Source organism: Ornithorhynchus anatinus, chromosome 5, assembly GCF_004115215.2.
Source record: "Ornithorhynchus anatinus isolate Pmale09 chromosome 5, mOrnAna1.pri.v4, whole genome shotgun sequence".
Taxonomy (NCBI): domain Eukaryota; kingdom Metazoa; phylum Chordata; class Mammalia; order Monotremata; family Ornithorhynchidae; genus Ornithorhynchus; species Ornithorhynchus anatinus.
Window position 1 is genome coordinate 71,114,456 of NC_041732.1, and position 24,657 is coordinate 71,139,112.

At 46.7% G+C, this 24,657-nt stretch overlaps 1 protein-coding gene across 7 annotated transcripts in view; it reads right to left on the minus strand.

The window, feature by feature from the left end:
- The window catches only part of CAMTA1 (calmodulin binding transcription activator 1), a 1,175,303-nt gene that overhangs the window by 455,350 nt on the left and 695,296 nt on the right, over positions 1–24,657 (minus strand). For all 7 annotated transcript variants that reach the window (XM_039912082.1, XM_029064835.2, XM_039912081.1 and 4 more), the window contains exon 5: positions 791–862. In XM_039912082.1, the coding sequence (XP_039768016.1) occupies positions 791–862 (72 nt within the window). The remainder of the gene's footprint in view (positions 1–790; positions 863–24,657) is intronic.

Genomic DNA, 24,657 nt, shown 5'->3' on the forward strand with positions numbered 1-24,657 from the left:
CCTCTATATCAGCAAGTGCCTGCAGGGTACCTCACCCCACCTTGACCTGACTTATTTCTGGTGACTTTCTGCTCTCCCAATCCATTAACTGCCATTTTGTAGGTTTAGTTTTCTGTTCTGACGACAGCCACGAATCCCAACTAATGAGGACACTCAGAAGTTCTCAATCGCTCTTCAGGCCAGTCCATATCCAAAGTCCAGCTCTCTGATACAAATGAGGCCTGATGGAGCCAACGCAACCATTCAGGTGGAAGGAGTTCAGTTCCTAACCGCCACAAAGTTCCATCCTGACAGAAAAGGGGAAGACGCGGGCCGAGCTTTCCAACGGTGGGATTCCTTTCCTAGAGAGACCCTTTCGAAGCAAAGGAGCAACCTTCTCGACCTTCCCTCACAAGTTCGGCACCAAATGACTTTCCATAAGGAAATCTTAAGCTAGGAGTCTGGTGTTTTCCTGCTGAGGCATTTCCAATGCACAGGACATCTGGTCATATTTTGTTTTTTTTATTGCGTGAGAATGGCTTTTGAGTGTGGAACTGTACAAATTGCCAGAAAACCCATTCCTTCCATATAGCTTTGGGTGGTAAAAGAATGGAAAGCAAACCTGTCCAGGATCCTATCGCTGCTCAAGTCATCCCGACTAAAAACCAACAAACCACATCTCTGCACAAATCCAACAAGACATTCTTAGACTCTCCTGGAGAAACCTCACCCAAACCACTGAGTTTCCAGCATACTGAAGTAAAATCTTCATTCAACTGGAAAAATAGAAAAAAAAAATCCAGATCCTTACCTGAAGGAGCCAGTAGCACCTCCGATGGAAGGTGGGGATGATAGAGGAATGGACGTAACAGCCGTACAAGCACTAGGGAGAGAGGAAAACAAGAAAATTAGGTTGAAACCCAAAAAAATCACCAATAGGCCTGGAGTAAGGGCAGAGTCACACTTCACACAACACCGTATCTGACCTACCCGAGTCCATGCAACTGTACATGCTAGAAAAAGAAACAAACGTTCTAATATACACTCCATGCTAACAAATTTATGAGCAGGAATAAATCCACATTTTTTTTTCAACCTTATCCAGGAGCCCATAGTTGGCTGAGTCCCGTAACTACTTGGTTTCAAGGGGCATTTTTGTGGGATTTGATGTTTTTATTTCAGCTGAAGGTAACGGTTCCGGTAAAGTAACTGAAAATCTGGAGGGCATTAAGAGAACGGAGTTGGAACCCTGATTACTGCAGAGCGCAAATTCAGATCTTAATCCATAATGAACATGCATTCATGTCACAACATGATTCCAAAACCCCCTCTGGGGGAGTCCAGAATCTAGAACAGTGTGAGATCAGAATGGAGCGGGGAACTCTGTAGAGGAGGGGTTTAGGAAAGGTAGCAGGGCAGCTGGTTAGGAGCTGGGTGGTACTGAGGACTGCACAGACAGATGCTTGAACACACTTGGGACAAAACACTCTGCCTTTCAATTTTCTGGGCACCCCACCTCTCAGCCACCCAGTTGGAATTCATGCTTAGGGTAACAGGAAAGTCAAGAGCAAAGACTGTCAATCGGGTTCTCCCAACAGCTCAAGAACAGAAACGCTTGTCTACCTGTGGTCAGTGCTAATGAAGACCGTTCAAATGTCAATGCTAACCCAATCACAGTCACAGTCAATCTACAGTATTACTAAGCCTCCAATTGATTGCATGCAGAGCACTATAACGGATGCCTCTGTGCAGAGCACTGTACTGGACACCTATTGGGTACAGAACACTATACAAAGAGCTTAGGAATGTACGATAGAAAAAAAAAGATGAAGACCATGCCCTCATGAAGCTACAATGTATAGCGAGCCCCCAGCTATCATTCTGGTCATCAGTTCCGCCGAAAGCATTTCACGGGCACTGACTTTGTGTGAAAATCTATACCCGTCACTCAATCAATCATATTTCCTAGATGCTTGGGAAAGTACGATATAACTCTTTTGGTAGACACGTTCCCTGCCCACAACAAGCTTACAGTCTAGAGGGGGAGACAGACATAAATATAAACAAAAGATATGTACATAAGGGTTGTGGTTCTCAAGGAGGAGTGAATAAAGGGTGCAAATCTGGCTCTGACCTCAAAAGATGACGATGACGGGTGTCGTGGTGATTTAGTCCCCAGTGCTATCCCTAGTCTCCCATTGTTGACACCATATCTATTTTACTCCTTAGCAGGGGATTCAGTGTGGAGGCACGGGTTATCAGGAGGCTGCCTTTCAGCTCCCAGGCACCCGCTTCCAAGCCCCTTTGATGTGGGCTGCCCTCCGGTGGGCTGCTGGAACCTTCTCCTTCCTAATCCACTGCTTCCAAGTTTCTCTGATTGGCTGATGGTTCACTCTCCATGCCCAAGACATCTTCCCCGTGGCTCAGCCTGGGGGCCGGAGATCCCCCCCCCAAACCAAACGGCCAAGCAGTTAATGAAGAGATCCACGTACTTTCCGTCTTCCTCACACAATCTCTCATTTTAATTTAATTCATCCTCCCCGCCTCTAAATCCACAGAGGAGAAATGTTCATCGGCTTTAGATTTAAAGGTTTGATTAGATATTATTTACGCCCAAAAAAGTCCAAATACGATTTTGTTAGAGGAGTCGATTTGAACCCTGCCTGTCTGATTAGCGGGGTTGAAAGAGAAATCATTCTGGGCTATGGGATTTCAGCTGCAAGAAAATCAGATTTCCAATATGTTAGAACTTTTACAGACTGCTGTCAGCTGGGATTTAAGCCCAGGACAAACCAAACAAACAAAGCTGAAATTAATTTAAACGATCCCCTTGCAATTCCTGCCCACGAAATGTATTTATTATTAAGAAGGCAATATTCTTTCCTGACTTTTTTGGTTTCCAATATACCGTCTGTGTTCTTGATAATTCACTCTCGCTTACCAAAGTAGATTCCTGCTCAGATATTTTCCTTAAGTGCTTGGTTGCAATAGACGAGCAACTTACCTGCAACTTTAATCAGCTCCTTTCCCCTCGAGTTTGTTCGCTCTCATTGGTCATTTCATTACCTTCTCCATCTCGATGAGAAAAATCTTGGGAACCACAAATGACTTAAAGGGAGGCATTTGTTGAGTCACTTAAAAAAAAAGGCTTTGCACCTTCTACTTTTCATTGTTTATTAAACCCTTTTAAATGTTTGCAGTGATTTCTTGTCTTCACCAATCTCTTTTTTCTATTGCTTCCTCCCAGTCTTGAAATAAATAAGCCATTCTGTTTACCAGAGAAGGAAGAGCCTCTAAGATTTCCCCCTCCTCACCTCTATCATTCCTTCTTAATTTAGGGTGCAGAAACACAGCTGTCAGTGTTTGCTTGCTGGTTAACTGGAGTCATTTAGACACCCAAAAGAGGACACTGAAACAGATGTGGTCTTCAACCACAGTGAAACAGTACGGCCTGAGTGGATAGGGCACAGACTGGGAGTCAGAGTACCTTGGTTCCAATCCTGTTATGCCATTTGTTCACTGCATGACCTTGGACAAGTCACTTAACTTCTCTTTGCCTCTGTTCCCTCATCTGCAAAATGAGGATTCAACATCCAATCTCCATTTTATTTAGACTGTGAACCCCACATATACAGGAACTGTGTCCAAACTGATTATCTTGTGTCTGCCCCAGCACTTAGTACATGCTAGGCACACAGGAAGCACTTAACAAATGACACCATTATTATTATTATTTTTTCAGAAGGACCCTCTCCTCTGGCTCTATCAAGCACGCTGTTCACCTCAATGAACTCTTGGCCATCTAGACAGATTCTGTTCTACTGCTTCAGGAGACCGGAGACCTACGGCATTTTGTGCGGAGTGTGCCCAATCATTCAATTTTGAGTTTCTCCCTCCACTGTCTCCCTAATAAATTCATTAACCAACACTTGCAGGGAGGTTCAAACAAATTACCCATCTGTGATTTTTCTCCAGATGCTTTTCATTTACTAGTGTTCCAGTGATGATGGCATTTGTTAAGCGCTTACTCTGTGCAAAGCTCTGTTCTAAGCGCTGGGGAGGATACAAAGTAATCAGGTTGTCCCGCTTGGGGCTCACAGTCTTAACGCCCATTTTACATATGAGGTAACTGAGGCACAGAGAAGTTAAGTGACTTTCCCAAGGTCACACAGCTGACAAGTGGCAGAGCCGGGATTTGAACCCATGATCTCTGACTTCCCAGACCACGCTCTTTCCACTGAGCCACACTGATGCTGCAGGAAACTCCAGGGAATAGAAGTTAACGATGGTGGTTGTGTCTGTAAAGCTTTTACTATGTCCCAGACACTGTACCAGACATTCACTTGGGTGGATACAAGCAAATCAGGTTGGACACAGTCCCTGTTCCACACAGGGCTCACAGTGTCAATCCCCATTTTACAGATGAGGTAACTGAGGCAAGAGAAGTTCAATGACTTGCCCAAGGTCACACAGCCGACAAGTGGTGGAACCAGGATTAGAATCCATGACTTCTGACTCCCAGGTCCATGCTCTAGCCACTACACCATGCTGCTTAGTCATCTCCTTCACAGTTTCTTGCTTGCAGCCCGATTTCCTTTGGGTCTGGCCTAATTCCTTTCAGGTTGCACTGAGTTTGCCTAATTCTCTCGTCAAGGAGCGTTTCTACTCATTCTCAAAATGGTGGAATTGAGGGGGAATGTCACAAAATTCCAGATTTTCCTCCTTTCCATATTAATAATTGCCATGACTCTAAATCTATCTCAGACCTCTTCAACAGCCAACCAGGAAACACCCCCTCAACTCTTTTCATCGCTTCTTCGCATCACTCTCACTTTGCATTCTTTCAACCCGTTTTCAATCCATAAGACAATATCATTACCACACCATTTGGGAATTCATTGTGCAATATTTCACGAAGCAATGTATCAAATCCATTCTCTTCACCTACTAATCAAAAAAGCAATCAAGTTTGTCTGTGGCGATTTGAGCTTTACAAACTCCTGGCGCTTATTGATCAGGATTCTGCTGCCCTCCAGCTATACAGGGGGGTGTCCTCTGGATATCTGGAAGACTGCAGAACAGAACCAAGATAAACGTTTTGTAGAGATCATCGAATCAGTGTGTGGGGTCACTGCGATCTACGGGCCAACTGAGCTTTGCCCCGTGCCCCTTAATAAGTGCATTCCTTCTTCACCTCACCTACTTTCTCTGGGGGGCCCCACCTAAGATATAAGGAGGCCCCATCAGTGCTGATTTATTGACAACTCTCTTTCCTCTCCCACACCCCTTCCCCGATTTTCCCTTCTCAATACTTCCTGCCAGATAAAGTGGCAGAGAGGGTAGGGAATGCCAAGAATGAGGGTATAGTGCCTAGCATTCAGTAAGCTCTCAATAAATACCACCGATTAATTGATGTGGCCTGCCAGAACAAGGGCCCACCAGAGTCTTGTACTGACCCTGCCCTATTTGTTCTAGTTCTCAGCCCTGCAGCTACAGATCAAAAGTAAAAGGAAAAGAAACAAAGTAGATATTTACTGAAGACTCAGGAGAACACTCTTGATCAGATGGAAGCAACTTTCAGATCAGTCACATTTGGGGAATAAAGGCTTGACAGCCTCCCTTTAACGTGACAGTAGAACAAGGAAGACTTTTTCTTTAACAAATAAATACTCAAAATTGCTTTTGTGGTGCTGTGGGGGCTTTCATTTAAGGAAAAGAGATACAATTACAGGGAAAAAAGGGCCAGCTAGAGCCCACTTCAGTTCTAAGGAAATGCATCAAAGTGAGGAAAGCTTAGTAGTAGCGAAAATGATCACCCAGATTGGAAATGAAAAAAGGTTTTGATCCTTCAAACTTCTCCAGCCGAAACAACTCCCAGTTTGCCCATGAACTATAGAGCCAGTCATTAGAAAAAGACCCCTGAGTGGGGCACTGCAAAGACCAGTTGTCTGTGTTCGGCATCTCGGGGGCATTTGGGGGGCCTCAGAAGGCCAGTCTTATAGAAAATCAGGGAGATACAGTAATCCAATATCAAAGGTCAAGGGGAAAACTCAGACCCGGGGGCTCTCATCCCTACTCCACCTGTGGTTTGGTGTGTAGTGGAAAGAGCAGGGTCTTGGGAGTTGGGGGACCTGGGTTCTATTCCAAATCATCATCATCATCACCATCATCATCATCATCAATGGTATTTATTGAGTGCTCGCTGTATACAGAGTACTGTTTTAAACCCTTGGGAGAGTACAATTCAATGGAGTTGGTAGACATATTCCCTGCCCACAAGGAGCTTAGAGTCTAGATGGGGAGAAAGACATTAATATTAATAATAAATTATGGCTATATACATAAGTAATAATTGTGGGGTTTGTTAAGTGCTTACTATGTGCCAAGCACTGTTCTAAGCACTGGAATAGATACAAGGTAATCAGGTTGTCCCACGTGGGGCTCACAGTCTTAATCCCTATTTTACAGATGAGGTAACTGAGGCACAAAGAAGTTAAATGGCTTGCCCAAGGTCACACAGCAGACAAGCGGTGGAGCCGGGATTAGAAACTATGTCCTCTGACTCCCAGGCCTGTGCCCTTTTCATTAATCCATGCTGTTTCTAGAATGCTGTGCTGCTGAGGATGGAGTGAATACCAAGTGTCCGAAGGGTACAGATCCAGGAACAGAGATGACACAGAAGCGAAAGGGAATCAGGGAAAGAGGGCTTATGGAAGAGAGGTTACCTTAATAAGGCTTTGAAGTTGGGGAGAATCTTGGTCTGGCATATATGGAGGGGGAGTGAGCTCCAGGCCAGAGGGAGGACATGGGAAAGGGGTCATCAGCAGGATCGGGGCACAGTGAGCAAGTTGGTGCTAGAGGAGTGAAATATGCAGGATGGGCTGTAGTAGGAGATCAGTGAAGTAAGGAAGCAAGGGGCAAGCTTATTGAGTACTTTAAAGCCGATGGTATAGTTTCTTTATAATACAGAGATGGTTGGACAGCCAGTGGAGATTCTTTAGGAGTGGGGAAATGTAGACTGAACTTTTTTTAGCAAAATAATCTGGGCAGCAGAATGAAGAGATTACTGGAATGGGGAAAGACAGGAGGCAGGGAGAAGGCAGATGCAGAAGTCAAGGTGAGATAGGATAAGTGCTTGGATCAGCATTGTAACCACTTGGTAGGAGAGGAAAGGGAAGATTTTAGTGTGACATGAAGGTAGACCTCACAGGATTTGGTCACAGACTGAATATGTGAGCTGAGTGGGAGAGAGGAGTGGAGGATAATGCCAGGGACAAAAACGCATGAGATAGGGAGGATAGTGGTGTTGCCTATTGGGATGGGAAAGAAAAGAAGAGAAGGGTTTGGGTGGGAAAATGAGGAGTTCTCTTTTGAATATGCTTAGTTGGAAGTGTCAGCAGGACAACCAGATAGAAGTATCCTAACAGCAGAAGAAAATGTGAGACTGCAGAGAAGGAGAACTGTCAGGGCTGGAGAGGTAAGTTGGGGAGTTAACAACATAGAGATGATAGTTGAAACCATGGGAGTGAAAGAGTTCTCCGAGAGAGTGGATGAAGATGGAGAACAGAAGGGGGCACAAGAACTGAGCCTTGAGGAACTCCCACTCTTAGAGGGTGGGAGGAAGAGGAGAAGCCCACAAAAAAGAATGAGAAGCCAGAGATATAGGAGGAGAACCAGGAGAGAAGAGAGTCAAGGTGAGATAATGTTTCCAAGAGAAGGGGGTGGTTAACAGTGTTGAAGTCTGCTGAGAGGTTGAGGAGGATTAGGATGGAGTAGGAGCCATTGGATTTGGCAGGAAGGAGATCACTGGTGACCTTGGAGAGGGCAGTTTCTGTAGAGTGAAGCGGGTGGAAGGCAGACTGGAAGGGATCAAGGAGAAAATTGGAGGGGACGACGTGGAGACAGTGCGTGTAATCATTTCTCAAGGAGTTTGGAGAGGAATGGTAGGAATCAGCCAACGATTTTTTGAGTGCTTACTGTGGGCAGAACACTGTACTAAGCTCTTGGGAGAGTACAATATAACAAGACTCCCTGCCCACGGAGAGCTTACGGTCTAAAGGGGGAGACAGACATTAATATAAATAAATAAAATTACAGATATATACATTAGTGCTGTGGGGCTGGGAGGGGTGATCAATACAGGGAGCAAGTCTAGGTGACGCAGAAGGGAGTGGGAGAAGAGGAAAGGAGGGCTTAGGGAAGGCCTATTAGAGAAGAGGTGCTCAGGGAAGGCCTCTTGGTGGAGATGTGCCTTCGGTAAGGCTTTGAAGGTGGGGGAATCAGGAGACCTGGGTTTAAGGTCCAGTTCTACCACTTGCTTGCCAGGTAGCCTTTGCCAAGTCACTTAACCCCTTGACCCTCAGTGGTTTCATCTGTAAAAGGAGGATGTTACCTGCTCTCCCTCCACTTGGATTTTGAGCCCCACCTAGGGCAGGGATTGTGTATGATCTGATTGTCTTGTTACCTGCTCTCGGGCTTAGGACAATGATTGAGATCTAGTAGGTATGTAATAAACACTAAATATCATATTAATTAAATGGATTCTGCCAAGCCACTATGAACACTGTGGAGGACAAGGGAGAGGGTTCTAAATATCCGTGTCTTCCCACTCCTATGACTGTTCCATGAGACCTTGGGTAAGTCACTTAACTTCTCTGGGCCTCAGTTACCTCATCTGTAAAATGGGGATTAAGAGCGTGAGCCCAATCTGGGACAGGGACTGTGTCCGACCTGATTAACTTGAATCTATTCCAGTGATTAGAACAGTGCTTGCCTTATAGTAAATATTTAACAGTACTATTATTATTATATTATCTGAGGAGGGAGGCTCTACTTGGGGAATCCTCACAGTCATCCGGCTGTGCCCTTCCCTTGGACACGAAAAGACAAGGTAAGATTGTCCTGGGTCCCATCCAGGAAAATGGGAAGACGAATAAGGAATTTCCTACGCACTCCCTGCGAGAGAAAAGTAGCTTCAGGCACAACTCTCCCCCATTCCCGAATTTGCCTGTAGATGGGAAGAGGAGGGAACCTGAGTTCAATTCTCACCGAAGCTAAAATTACTCTGGTGTGGCATCTGCTTACTGTTGTATTGTACTCTCCCAAGCACTTTGCACAGTGCTCTGCACACACAGTAAGTGTTCAATAAATACAATTGAATGAATGAACATCAGGCACTCTGCCTTCCCAAGCATCAGAGGTACAGCGTAACTGGCGACCATCAGCACGAAATAGAGACGATGATGCACCAAAAGGCCCGCTACCGGTCAGAAAGAGTTAATGCTCTTTCCAGAAGACTTGATTTACTTCTGGGAGAGAACCTGAACACTAGGAGAATTGGAAGAACAATAATGATGATGACCACAACCAGAACAACAATAATAATAATAGTCTTAATAGACATATTAGGTCACACTTCCTCCGAGAGGCGTTCCCCGGTTAAGTCCCTTTTCCCTATCTCCCTTTCCCTTCGGTGTCATCCATGCACTTGAATTTGTACCCTTTGAGCATGTGGTATTCCCCCTACCTTCAGCCCCACGGCACTTACGTACAGATCTATAAATTGGGTAGTATAAATTATTTACTGATATTAATGTCTGCCCCCCTCCCCCAGACTGTAAGCTCATTCACCACCATTATCAACATTTATATCATCAGTGGTATTTATTGAGAGCTTATCATGTCCAGAACACTGCACTCAGCACTTGGAAGACTACAATATAAAAGAGTTGGCAGACACATTCCCTGACCACAATGAGCTTACAGTTTAGAGGGGGAAAGAATCCTTAATATAAACGTGTCTCGCAATCTGTTGTACTTTACTATTCCAAGTGCTCAGAGCAGTGCTCTACACACAGTAAGCACTCAATACCATTGATTGATTAATAAACGTGATATTCATTAAATGCCTACTATGTACCAAGCACTGTTCTAAGCACTGTGATAGATACGCGATAGTCAAACAACGTCCCTGCCCCACAGTGGGACTCACGGTCTTAGACGAAGGAAAAACAGGTAAAGAATCTCCGTTTTACAGAGGAGGAGGCTGAAGTACAGAGAAGTTAAGTAACTTGCCCAAGATCACACAGCAGGCAACGGCAGAGGAGACATTGGAACCCAGATCCTCTGACTCCCAGGCCTGTGCTCTTTCCAGTAGGACATGCAATAACAGAGATTATCAGTCCTCTGATGGAATGACACTTGAGGAGTTCGTAGGCCTCTGAGAGAGGACTCACTGGCAATGCTCTAGAAGACTGCAGCAACACTGAGCTCCCTGTTCACTTGCAGTGAGACTCATATCAGTCGCACATCAATTGATTTTGATTCCAAGAAGGAACAGCGCCCTTCTGGACAATGATGCTGTTTCTTGGAGAATCCCTTAAAATTCGGTGGCCCTTCAGACTGGGATAACGGCTGACTCAACCGTTGCCCGAGTCAGGTTGCTTAAAATATGCATAGAGGAAACTTTTCAGTCCAACCTATTCTGGGGGGGGGGAACTAGCACGGTTCTGACTCGAAGCTCATTTCCAACAGAGTCCATGTAACCACATTCACAACTTAGCAATGCACAAACTTCTCACACACCTTCTATTTTCTCTCTATCTACGTTTTATAGAAAGAGTTGTCCTTTGTAGTCAAAGAAGACTGCCGGTGGTGGAGTTCATCAGAGAATGTGGGTGTAACTGGGGGGAGGCCATTCATTCATCATTCATTCAATAGTATTTCTTGAGCGCTTACTATGTGCAGAGCACCGTACTAAGCGCTTGGAAAGTACAAATCGGTAACAGATAGAGACAGTCCCTGCCCTTTGACGGACTTACGGTCTAATCGGGGGAGAAAGACAGACAAGAACAATGGCCATAAATAGAATCAAGGGGAAGAACATCTCATTAAAACAACGGCAAATAAATAGAATCAAAACCACAGGCCAGGCCTCATCTCGAGACACAAAAATGCTGTCCTATGCCTATGACAGCCACCCATTTAGCCAGAATTGGCCTGAAATTAGAGTATTTCTCTGGGGGGACTCCCTCAGTGCTCCTGAGCCACTGTCTTCTCCCAGATATCTGTGAAGTCAGAGGGCACACCTAAGCCTCGGGGATGTGGAAGCAGAAGCTTCAGCAGAGGCAAGTTGGATACTGCAAGTTCGCAGATAGAAAAGCATCTGGTACCGGACAGGTATCAGGCTGGCTGAAAACCAGGCTTTCTTGTACCTTGACAGCAGGGACTAGGCATCCCAAACCAGGGTCAACCTCAAGCACCTGACAATAAACCCTTCATGATTTCTCTCTTCCCCTCGGTCCCCAAGACCTGTTCTCTCTAAAACATAACTCTACCGGTAGAGAGCTTGAGACGAGTTACTATTTTTATTATTATGATCATCATCATTATTATTGTGGTTGTTCTTATTATATTTGGTAAACATTTACTATGTTTAGGGGCAGATACAAGTTAATCAGGTCAGAGACAGTTCCTGTCCCACATGCGGCTCACAGTCTTAATCCCCATTTTGCAGATGAGGTGACTGAGGCAGAGGGAAGTGACTTGACTAAGGTCACACAGCAGATAAGTGGCGGAGCTGGGATTTGAAGTCCTGTCCTTCCGATTCCCAGGCCCGTGCTCTAGCCACTAAATGACACTGCTCCTGGAGATTTCAGAATGCTGCTCACCCCTGGCCAAGAAGAGGCTCCCTGGCACCCATGAGTTCAGCCACCATTAGCAAGGTACGAAACGGGTTGATGGTGAGCCGGATGCCGACTGTTTCAGGTGGGCCGCCAGCCGTGCTTCCTAGTCGGCTGCCATCCGCCCCTCCCTGCCTCCCTGCAGCTTTCTCTGTAGCGAGATAATCGCTCTCACAAGGTCGACTTGAATTAAAAAGGATTTTCAGGGCTGTTGGTTTCCATCACACACTCATTTCTGAGACACAAATGCCAAAGATTAATAGTGTTAAAAAAATGTGTCAAGGGTAAATTTGACTAAGGCAGGGGGAGAAAGAGAGAGGAAAAGAGAGAGAAAAGAAGAAAAGAAAAATTGTGCCAAGAAAATAATCCAAGGAAAAGCTTAACATTTTAATCCCGCTATTCACGGGGACAATGAAGCAGATACTCCTTATTCATAATAATCTCCACCAGCTAGTTCAAAGAAGTGTTTAGAGTCCCGAGTGCTACCCAGGAGGCGTTAGATAGGAAGCAAAATGGTGGCCCTCACAGGGTTTAGAAGGGTAGCGGATGGGTATGGCAGGATTGCGAAAGGCTTCCTTAATCAAAGGCATTTATTGAGCACTAACTGTGTGCAAAACACTTGAAAATGCTTTGTCCATCTACAAATGCTTCCTATCACTGGTCAGAAGGAAAGGGGAGAGGAGAGGTCCACTATCCTGCCTCTGCCACTTATCTGCTTGGGCAAGTCACTTAACTTCTCTGTGCCTCAGTTACCTCAGCTGTAAAATGGGGATTAAGACTGTGAGCCCCACGTGGGACAACCTGATTACCTCGTACCTACCGCAGTGCTTAGAATAGCGTGTGGCACATATTTTACTGAAAGGGCGTGGGAAGGCCCTCTCAGCGGATGGGTTTGCGCTCATGGAGACGGTGGTCCAGCTAGTCCGACCACTCTGAATGATGGGAGGGAGTTCGAGGGGGCCTCAATCTGGGCTCCCAGTGACTCCTCCAACTTCAATACAGACTGTACAGTTAAACGGTATTTGTTCAAGTGCTGACTATGTGCCAGACACCGTACTAAGCGCTAGAGTGGATACAAGCAAATCGAGTTGGACGTGGGGCTCACAGTCTCAATCCCCATTTTACAGATGAGGTAACTGAGGCCCAGAGAAGCGAAGTGACTTGCCCAAGGTCACACGGCAGACAAGTGGCAGAGCGGGATTAGAACCCATGACCTTCTGACTCCCAGGCCTGTGCTCTAGTCACTATACCATGCTGATTCTCACACACGCTGGGTACCATCCAACGACCCAAATGTTCACCTCGAGGGATCGTGTCACCAACTCATGTCCACCAACTCTTTTGCACTGTACTCTCCCAAGTGCCTAGTACATGCTTGGTACATAGAAAATACTCAATTTGCTCTTTCCCTCAGCCAGCCCCCCCAGCACTTGTGCACTTATCTGTCATTTATTTGTTTGTATTGATGTCTATCTCCCCTCCTCTAGACTGTAAGCTCGTTGTGGGCAGGGAATGTGCCTCTTATTGTTGTATTGTACTCTCCCAAGCGCTTAATACAGTGCTCAGAGTTAGCGCTCAAGAAATACAATTGAACGAATGCACGAATGAATGCTATTGATCAAGTGTTCGATTGGAGACCATTCCAGGAAGTCCACAAAGCTCTCTCCTTTATCTGCACACACGCTGACAGGGTTGTCCAACACCCGGAGTAAAAGTAAACCGTTTTATCTTCTCGAGAAGGCAGACATTTAAAACTTCCTCTGGGTGGGTGGGGGATGAGGCCAGAGGTCAAAAAAAGAAATGCGCCAAGGGAAAATTTGACTAAGGCAGGGGAAGAAAGGAATACCTATGGAAACTCCACTGGTCTCCTGCCTGGGCCAGGGGCCGTGTTCTGCCAACCTATAGAGCTGGAGGAGCTGGACCAGTTGGAGCAAAAGTCGACTTTCTCACCAGCCCCCACCCAACCGCCCACATGTGCCATGGGGAACCAGGCCCCCAGCCTAACCGGGGGCGGGGGAGGACGGGGGTGGGGCTGCAGATGGTGGCTCAGCGGATAGGGCACAGGCCTGGAAATCAGAAGAGCCTGGGTTCTAATCCCGGCTCTACCACACGTCTGCTGGATGACCTTGGGCAAGTCACTTAACTTCTCTGGGCTTCAGTTACTTCATCTGTAAAATGGGGATTAAGAGAGTGAGTCCCACGTAGAACAGGGACTGTGTCCAAGCTGATTAATTTATATAATAATAACAATAATGTTGGTATTTGTTAAGCGCTTACTATGTGCAGTTCTAAGCGCTGGGGTAGATCCAGGGTAATCAGGTTGTCCAACGTGAGGCTCACAGTTCATCCCCATTTTACAGATGAGGGAACTGAGGCACAGAGAAGTGAAGTGACTTGCCCACAGTCACACAGCTGACAAGTGGCAGAGCCGGGAGTCCAACCCATGACCTCTGACTCCGAAGCCCAGGCTCTTTCCCCTGAAATATCTACCCAAGCGCTTGGAACAGCGCTTGGCACATACTAAGCGCTTCTCAAGTACCGTAATTACTATTATTACCATTATGGGGCTGCTGGTGGTCAGCCGACCTCGGCATTCTGCCGCCCGGCCCCAAAGCGGGGACCCCGGGCAGAGGTTCTACCGTGACAGGGCCGACGTCGCCTCAGGACTAAATCCACTTCCTATGAATAAAAAACAAAAAGCGTTTGCTCCGAAATCATTCAGGCCGGAGTGGTCGCACCTGCACTTATTGCTATTCTGGTGCGTAGCTCCGGGTGGGTCTGGCTTACTCGGTCCAGTGGGCGCCTCATCGAGACCAGCACCGCTACTGCTGGGGCATCCGCCCGGCAGCCTCTCCCGCCCGGCTGGGTTCCCAGATCGACATCGCTTGCATAAAGACCAGCCCTGCGGTCCTGCCATCATCACCAGTGGAGGACTCAAAGGGCCGGGAAAGGGGGAGAAGGGGAAAAAGGGGCAGGCAAGCGAAAATCCAAGAACCACAGCTTTAGTCAATGAATTTGGTTAGTATTAACCTGAGATTAGACAAACTGATTAAACTCGCATTTTCCCAGCAAAGAGACCAGTCCTCAGAACTTGTTAAATAGTGAATTGCTTTAAAATTAGTTTGAACTAAATGGATTGCAATCTGATTCTGCCTGGGGTGTTCAGCGATAGCAGTGATTCTGAATATTAGCCCATCCATTGACCGAGGTCTCGGCAAAGAGCTTATCTCTTACAGATAATCTGAAATAGCTCCCACGGCTGCCCACACCGGGCCGAGGGAATGGATGTCTGAGCCTCAGAACGAAGCGACTATATCTGGACTTTTAAACGTCCCGAGCCGTCCCTTCCAGGACAACGCTCTGTCGATTAGAACAGCTCAACCTTGCCATCTCTTTAAGGAAAATCTCGGTTCTGAAGAATCTTGTCTCTTGGCAGGATGCCGTCCTTTGGGTGATTCTGGGGCGTAATTCCTTCAAATAGCTCTTTGAAAAATTCAAATAACACACAGAAGAATCTGAAGCGACCACAAATATAAGAAAAGTGGGGCTCACAGGCACATCCAGGACGGAGCTGGGCCTGTTTAAGATGACAGGCCATATAAGCTGTCACCTCAGATCGTCATGCAGCGGGGGACTTTCTTGAGGGACTTTCTGTAGACGGTAGCTGCCCTCCCTTCTCAAAGATGGCCACGGGTGGAAGTGATCCATTGATTGATCGTAAATCAGGGTCTCGAAGCCGAGCTGCCCGGGGTACTCCATCAAAGGCCCGGAGTGAACCATCATCAGAAAACCGCTCCTCTGTAAAATGTTGCCTTTGATGTCATTATGTTATGCTGAGTGCACAGAGAGCATGATGTAATGGCAGCATGTGGAACAACAGTAATACTGATGGTATTTAAGTGTTTACTCTGGGCCAAGCATTGTGCAAAGTGCTTGGGTAGATACAAGATAATCAGACTAGACACAGTCCCCCAGAGGAGCTCAAAAGCTCAGTAGGAGGGAGAAGGGGTATTTAATTCCCATTTTACGGATGAAGTAAGGTGACTTGCTCAAGGTCACTCAGCAGGCAAGTGGAAGAGGTGGGATCGTAAACGAGGTTTCCGGATTTCCAGCCTTGTACTCTTGGCACTGGCCAACTCCGGAGGGATAGGCCTCCTCGCCCTGCTTCCGCAGCGGGGAAGAGCCAAATGCAAATATTAGGGCTCATATAATGGCCAGGGCACTCACCTGGGCTAAGGAAGGCAAGGGAAGAGGGAAGGGGATGGTGGCGGGTCAGATTCCTCTGGAATGTTCGACCCCTGAAATGGAGCTGGTTGGGGGAGCTATAAACCACTGTCGCGTGGTCAGATGAGACTCCCACAGGGTGGCTCTTGAACGCACCTGGGTTAAGGAAGGCGAGGGAAGGGAAGAGGCTTTTCCACCCCCAGGTGGAGGCCTAGAACTCAGTAGCGTCTGGGCCTTTTGTAGAGGCTGACAGCAGAGACTGAGACCGGGGAAAGAAAGCTCTCAGAGAGTAATCTCGGGATACGATTGAATAAATTACATCTTCTGGACGTTTGGGCCAGAGCCAGAAGGCGGCTTCAAAGCGCTCCCTGTTGTCAGCAGACTTTCATCGAGCCAGCTGCGGTCTCGTCGCCGTAGCACCACCCACGCTCAACACATTCGGTTTTCCAGGGAAGAGTTCCAGGAGCAAGAGAGAATCCTAAGGGCGTCAAGCCCCGAGATTGGGTTTGCCGAGCACTCCGGGTAACTCAGGCCTGCCTCCGTGCCGAGTCCCAACGTGGGGTGCTGTGGGGTAACCCCTCCCCCAGCCTGGGGGCAAACCCCACTTCTCTGCAGAGGTGGGAGGCTGCCCACAGCAGCCCTCAACAGCCCCAGCTGGGGCACCCCTCGAACTGGAGGTTGCCCGGGAGGGGAAGAAGTCCCTCTGAATGAATTCAATTGCCAGCGTAACGATGACATGAGTGAAGACGACCATAAAAATTAAATGAATTTTTAGATAAAAAGCCATAAAAATCAGGTTTAAAGAGATAAATAAAAAGCCTTTATTGTTTTTTGGGGGTTCCAGTGTTAATAAATTAGATGTCATAAAATGGAATAATAGCTAAAAATTGATAATAAGGTAAATTTAGATTTAGAGTGGGCGGGGATCCAGGCCATGAATCTCAGCCCAGAAAAAGATGGAATCAACCAGAGAAGAAGATTTTTAACCGATTGTGGTAAGGGAGCCCTTTCTTAGCCCACTTGAGGTGACTGAAAATGGGACCAGTCCAAGCTGGCCACCACCCCTATGTTCTCTTGAAATGGTCTCTGCCAAGATGTCCAGTGACTGCCAGAATTGAAATTCAAACGCCTGATCCTCCTCATTCTTCTCTTCTCTTAACAGGCTTTTGGATCTTGAGCCCCTAAATAATTGCAGTTTTTGTTTATTGCTTACTATGCGCCGAGCACTGTACAAACTGCTGGGGTAGATGCAAGATAATCAGATCCCACATGGGGCTCAGGGTCTAAATAGGAGGGAGAACAGGTATTGAATCCCCAATTTGCCAATGAGGGAACTAAGCCACAGAGAAGTAAAATGACTTATCCAAGGTCACCTAGCAGACAAGTGATGGAGCTTGAATTAGAACCCAGATCCTCTGACTCCCAGGCCCATGGTCTTTCCACTGTCAATCCATCAGTGTTATTATAGGGCACTTACTGTTATTGGGCAGAGTAGTGTACTAAGCACTTGGGAGAGTACAGTAGCATTAGAATTAGCGGCATGTTCCATGCCCATAATGAGCGAGGTCACATTTCTCCCATCTCCTCTCCACCTTGAATTTCATGTGTGCTATCCTTGAAAATCATAGAGCATTTTGTTTTTCCAAAGTTCATTCACATCAGTAACTCAGTTTACTCCCCCCCCCCCCCCTTCCACAATGCTGTGAGGAGGGAGGGACAGGTAGTATTCTCCAACAATTTTACAGATGGGAAAACTGAGGCATCAAGAAGTTAACATCATCCAGGGAGCCAGTAACAGAACTAGAATCTAGAACCCAGACCTGTAGCTCTGTCTTTCTGTGGGCCTCTCCTGCCCTGCCCAACCCTCCATGCCTCCTTCTGTGATTTCATCTCCCCATTTCTCTGGAGTGATTCTCAAGGCTCTGACCTGCTTTGTCACACTTTTCTCCCTCAAAACTGTTCTGTCAGGAGCTCTTGATTTCTCAGATGCCTTTAATTATCATCTCTTTGTGGAAGACTCTCAGCTCAACTGTTCTCCAAACTGTCTCCATCTGTTCATTCTCTCTCTTTCTTTTTCTGACATCCTGACTGGGTGTCTCACAGTTACTTCTCTTCTCAGTCTTCGGCGGAGCTTCAGCTATCACCTCTGCAAAGATTGACAAGTCTACCTTTTGCCTCTCAGGCCCGTGATCTACCCTCTAGGGCATGCTGCTTCTCTAATATATAATTTATAGATATGTATATGAGTGCTATGGGGTCGAGGGTAAAGCAATTCCAAATCTCCAAAAGACACAGATCGAAGTTTTATGGAGGAAACCCAATTCTACCATCTTGGCATGCAGCTTCACACTTTTCTCCATTGCTCCCCTGTCCTACCTCAATCTTCCTTCCCTGCCATTTCAGGACTCATCCTGCCTCCAGGGCAACTCTCTATGGATGTCCTACTGGCACCTCAAGCTCAACCTGCTGAAAACCGAACTCTTCATCTTCCCTCCTAGTTCCTCTTCTCCACCTAACTTTTCCATCGAAGGTGACTATACCAACCCTTCCCAACAAAACTTCTCTTCCCTAGCACTGCAGAAGATATCAGTCCCTTCCTTGCCTTCCAAGATCATCATCACTATCTCCTCATGTTCAAACCATCACCAATCCTGTAGCTTCCTCCTCCATATTGTTTCTAAAACTCATTGCTAGGGAAAATAAACAAAGCAAAGACACCTTCTCTACACCAATCTCCTGGCCTCTGGGCATCAGGAAGTTCGATGCATAAAACTACAATTCAAGTACTCAGGTGGGCTCCATTTATGGCTCCATGGAGGTGGGCTCCATGGCTACCAGGGTTCACACATTCAACTCACCCCTTCCATGGTTAGGGGCTCTAGGTTCCCCTGGAATCATGAGACCTCACTGAGTGAACACGCCATCCTTTCCAGGGTTCACTGCATCCCTCAGTCTTAATCAACCAATATATGGTATTTATTGAGCGCTTACTGTATGCAGAGCAATATACTAAGTGTTTGGGAGAGTCAAATGCAACAACAGAGTTGGTGGCCACAGTGAGGTTACCGTATAGAGGAGGACAGACATTAATGTAAATGATGTTTTAAAAATAGTTTTGTTAAGTGCTTACAACACGCCAGGCACTATACTAAACACTAGGGTAGATATAAGTTAATCAGGCTGGACACAATCCCCTGTCCCACATGGTGCTCACAGTCTTAATCTTCATTTCATCTTAATCCTCATTTTACAGATGAGATAACTGAAGCACAGAGAAGTTTAGTGATTTGCCCAAGGTCACGTAGCAGACGATTGGCAGAGCCGGATTAGAATCCAGGTCCTTTTGGTTCTCAGGCCCTTGCTTTATCCTCTAGGGCACGTTGCTTCTATAACATATAATTTACAGATATGTATATGAGCGCTATGGGGTTGAGGGTATGGCGAATTCCAAATCTCCAAAAGACAGAGATTGAAGTCTTATAGAGGAAACCCAATTCTACCATCTTGGCATGTAGCTTCACTGTTTTCCCCACTGCTCCCCTGCCCTGCAGCAACTCACCAAGCAGACAGGCGTGCAGTCGAGGAAGCACACTCTCTCCCCTCTTCCATCCACACGCCATCGGGGATTCCGCTCCCTGGTGCCTCGGGGACCCAGGTAACAATGACAGGTTTAACTCCCTTAGTTCGATGGGCCTCGAACAGGAATTCTTGCTTAAAACACGTAAAGGGGGTTTCATTAACCGTTCCTTTACTGGAGCAGTAGAAAAGAAAAATGCCAAAGCCTGCGTCTGTGGCTATGTTAATGCTGGGCTGGGCTCCATGCCAACACATTAAGTGAAATCGAATTCCTGAAACCAGCTTTAATCAGCAGATTTTTAAGGTTAGAATTACTCTCTCCTCTAGAAGCCTCGCCAAGGTTAATTCAGTCCTGAGCATGCAGAATTAATGGGCTGGACAGAGGGAACCAGCTTTTGCCTGGTTCTTCTGAAAATTTACAGAAATCCCTTCAAAATAGGAGAGAGAGTCCACGGAGCTGGGACCCCCGATAGAGGGGGAGGCCCTCTCCGGGGCATCAGCACTTTCTCATGTGGGAGACGGATGCAGATGTGAAAACACGGACCTGGCAGTAGGCTGGAGAGGAGCTCTATGAGGCAGCAATTCTAGGGGAAGGCCAGGCTGAATCCTTCAGGGCTCAAGGCAATCCCCATCACATCCCAGGAAGGTCACAGTTGGGGCTGGGCTGATCACAGAAGCCCCAGAGCTCACTGCTACTGGGGTGTCTGCTCATTTCAGGCAAGAAAGGGGCGAGACAGGAGACGATCCTGGTGCCGGGAGAGGGAGCTGATTCATTCTCAGTCTCCTTCGAGGGCTCCTCCTCTCCCTCCCACCACCTATCTGTGGGAGTCCCTCAAGGTTCAATTCTCGGTCCCCTTCGCTCATTCGCTCCCATGGATTCAACTACCATCTCTATGCAGATGATACCCAAATTTACATCTCCAGCCCTGATCTCTCTCCCTCTTTCCAGGCTTGCATCTCCGCCTGCCTTCAAGACATCTCTACTTGTGTGTCCTCCCGTCACCTCAAACTGAACATGTCCAAAACAGAGCTCCTTTCATCTTCCCACCCAAACCCTGTCCTCTCCTGTACTTTTCCATCACTGAGGACAGCACCACCACTCTTCCCATCTCACAAGCCCATACCTTGGTGTTATTACTTGACTCCTCTCTCTCATTCAATCCACATATTCAAACCATCACCAGATCCTGTCGGTCCCACGTTCACAATATGGCTAAAATCTGCCCTTTCCTCTCCTTCCAAACCGCCATCACGTTAACACGGTCATTCAAACTAACCCACCTAGATTACTGCATCAGCCTCCTTGCTGATTTACCAACCTTCTGCCTCGCCCAACTCCAGTCCATACTTCACTCTGTTGCGTGGATCAACTTTCTATAGAAACTTTCAGGACATGTCACTCCCGCTCCTCAAAAATCTCCAGTGGTTGCCTAGCCACCTCCGTATCAGACTTAAACTCCTCACCACTGGCTTTAAAGCACTCCATCTCCTTGCCCCCTCCTACCTTACCTCGCCTCGCTTCTCTCTTTCTGCAATCCAGCTTGCATACTTTGCTCCTCTGGTGCTAACCTTCTCACTGTGCTTCCATCTCACCCGACTCGCCGCCGACACTTGGCCCATATCCTGCCTCCGGCCTGGAACACCCAGATCAAACCTTCCAGACAATTACTCTCTCCCCCTTCAAAGCCTTACTTAAGGCACATCTCCTCCAAAAGGTCTTTCCAAACTAAGCCCCATTTTTCCTTATCTCCCACTCCCTCTTTTGTCACCCCGACTTGCTCCCTTTGCTCTTCCCCACCTCCCAGCCCCACAGCACTTACGTATATATCTGTCATTTTATTTATTCGTATTGATGTCTGTTTATTTCTATGGATATCTGTCTCCCCCCACCCATCCACCCAGACTGTGAGCTCGTTTTGGACAGGGATTGTCGCTCTTTATTGTTGCACGGTACTTTCCCAAGAGTTTAGTGCAGTGCTCGGCACACAGTAAGTGCTTAATAAATACGACTGAACGAATAAAAGGGACAACAGTTGACTCTCCCCAGTACTCTGGCTCTAAAGGGCAGATAATTCCAGGAACTGAAAGACCCACTTTGAGATGGTTTGGAATCACAATGACGCACATTCTTCACTCTCTACTCCAGCCTCAGTCAGTCAGTCATGTTTATTGGGTACTTACTGTGTGTTGAGCATTATACTAAGCACTTGGGACACTATAATAAAAGAGTTGGTAGGCACCATCGTTACCCTCAAGAGGTTTACACTCTAGAAGGGCAGCAGCAGCAGCAGCAGCAGCAGCAGAGGCCGGAGGGACAAGAGGGAGAAAACTACAGGAGACCAGAGAGGCAGAAGCAGGGATTCCGGCCCTTATAATAAGGATGGTATTTTTTAAGCGCTTATTATGTGCCTAGCACTGTTCTAAGAGCTGGGGGAGATACCAGGTAATCAGGTTGTCCCATGTGGGGCTCACAGTCTCAATCCCCATTTTACAGATGAGGTAACTGAGACACAGAGAAGTTAAGTGACTCGCCCAAAGTCACACAGCTGACAAGTGGCGGAGCCAGAATTAGAACCCATGACCTCTGACTCCCAGGCCCAGGCTCTTTCCACTGAGCCATGCTCCTTATCTGTGCGTGACGACTCCAAGGAGCTTAGAGATGGTATCAAATTATACAAATTACCCAGAAAATTAAGTTCCCAAAATACACTTTGACCGAATTTCTATGACCTTTCAGTAAGGGCTATTTTGGGCTTGAAACTCTCAGACTACTCAGGCTAAAGAGCGACAGGTGGCCTAGAGGAGAGAACATACAACTAAGAGCCAGAAGACCAGGGTTGAAGACCTAGGTTTTCAACTGGCTTGCTGTAGGATGATAGGCAAGTCACCTAGCATGCAATATTTAAGAATAGGTAAATAACGATGATGAAGATGATGATGAAAATAATGATACTGCTACAACTTATAATAAAATAAATAAATAAGTGAATACATAAATATAAGGTGATTGAGGTGTCTGTTAAGCACTTACTATATGCTAAACACTGTATTAAGAACTGGGGTAGGTACAAGATAATCAGGTCCCCCATGGGCCTCACAGTCTAAGTAGGAGGGAGAACAAATACTGAAACCCCATTTTGCAGATGAGGTAACTGAGGCGCAGAGAAGTTCAGTGACTTGCCCAAGATTACACAGCGGTAACTGGCGGAGTTAGGATTAGAACCCAGGTCCTCTGACCCCCAGGGTTATGCTCTTTCCAGTAGGCCACACTGCTTCTCAAATATTTTCAAATATTATATCTTGTGCTCTACTTTCCCTATCCATACTCTATTTTAACGTCTGTCTCTCATGTCTAGAATTGCGAACTCCCTGTGGGCAGGAATCATTCATTCATTCATTCATTCATTCATTCAATCGTATTTATTGAGCTCTCACTGTGTGCAGAGCACCGTACTAAACGCTTGGAAAGTACAATTGGGCAACAGATAGAATCACACCTACCAACTCTGTGGAACTGTACTTTCCCAAGTGCTTAGTGCGGTGCTCTGCACACAGTAAGTCCTCAATAAATACCACTGATCGGTTGATTGAAATGTAACCTCTCTGGGCATCAGATTTGCCATTTGTAGAACTGGGATAAGACACCTGCTCTCCCCCTCTCTTGAGTTGTGAGATCTGTGTGGATTGGGAAACTGCAATCTGATCATCTTGAATCGACTCGGAGTTTAGTATGGGGCTCAGCGTAGAGGAAAACTTGAGATATACCAATGAAAAATGTACTTTTTGGTCCCAAATTTCTGTATAATTTCTAAGTGTGGGTCCAGACAGAGCGATTGTGACATCATCACTACAAGGGGTATCGGAGATATGCTCCTATGAGTATCTAGGATAAGAACCCCTGCCCTGTAGGAACCCAGACATTGCAGAAGCCATTTTGCTTATCAACCTCCTCTGAAATCTTGCAGCTGTTGAGGAACAGATCTCCCAGAAAGGCAGAGAATTTGCCCACAGTTAGACCCCCTTCTCTCGACCTCAGGAGCCCTCCCAAGCACAGCTCTGAATAGCAGGTACAAAACTCTCAAGTACTGGGTGACTTCTCCCCTCCCAACCACCTTTCTTCTGAGCTTCTTAAAGTTTTTGTGGCTTATTTAAAAATAATCAGATGCTGTCAAGGCGCTCTAAGACCGCTTCCTGAATGTAAATGAAAAGAGAGAATCAAAAACCTCTAGCTAGGGTTTACGAGCTTTGAAATTCTTCTCCCTGCTGAATTACTCCTGAGGAGATTTAAAAATAAATAAAATCCTTCTGGATTTGGTTCAGGGTTTTTTTCTCTTTTTTTTTTTCCATTTTTTTCTTTTCCCTACATCAAATTCCCAGTTTGCCTCATAAACAGCCAAATCAATCTTTACAGAACCAATCACATAAAAACCCAGGCCTACGGAACGTTAAAAATAGACGCGGCTGATTTTCCTGGCACCCAGCCCGCCTTGGGCTCTCACCCAGCCTAGGCTGAGATTCTCCCAAGGCCTAGGAGGTGAGGGGGTTAGGGGGTAGAGGGGTGGGAAGGGGAGGAGAGGAGAGGGTTTCTGTAGGAGGCGTTAATGGAGATGATTCGCCCAGACTTCTGAGCAGACCCAGAGCCCTGATCTCACAGAAGGTCCTGGTTAGGACCAATTCTATCCTGATCACCAGCGGGCAATTTCTATCCACATCCCATTCCTTCCAGCTGGCCATTGATCGATTGGTAGATTAACTGATCTGCCTGCTTGGCCACCTCTAACCCTCTTCCCGGACCAGGATGGGGAAGTGGAGAGAAGGGGAAGAGGTCACCATCCCCATACCATCAAGAAAGGGATTTCCACAGAAACCCACCCACAAAAAAGTCCCACCGTGGGGAAACAGCTCTGACGGGCTAGGGAGCCACAGGGCGAAGGCAGGTTGGGACATTTCAGTGCCCAATACCTGAGAAAACTCCAACTCAGATGAACACACATAATAGTAAGAGTATGGCATTTATTGAGCATTTATTAATAATTATGGTACTTGCTAAGTGCTTACTATGTGCCAAGCACAGTTCTAACTGCTTTGGAAGATACAAGGCAATCAGGTTGGATGCAGCCCCTGTCCGCACAGGGCTCATACTCCGAGTCCCTATTTTACAGATGAGGGAACCGAGGCCCAGGGAAGTGATGTGACT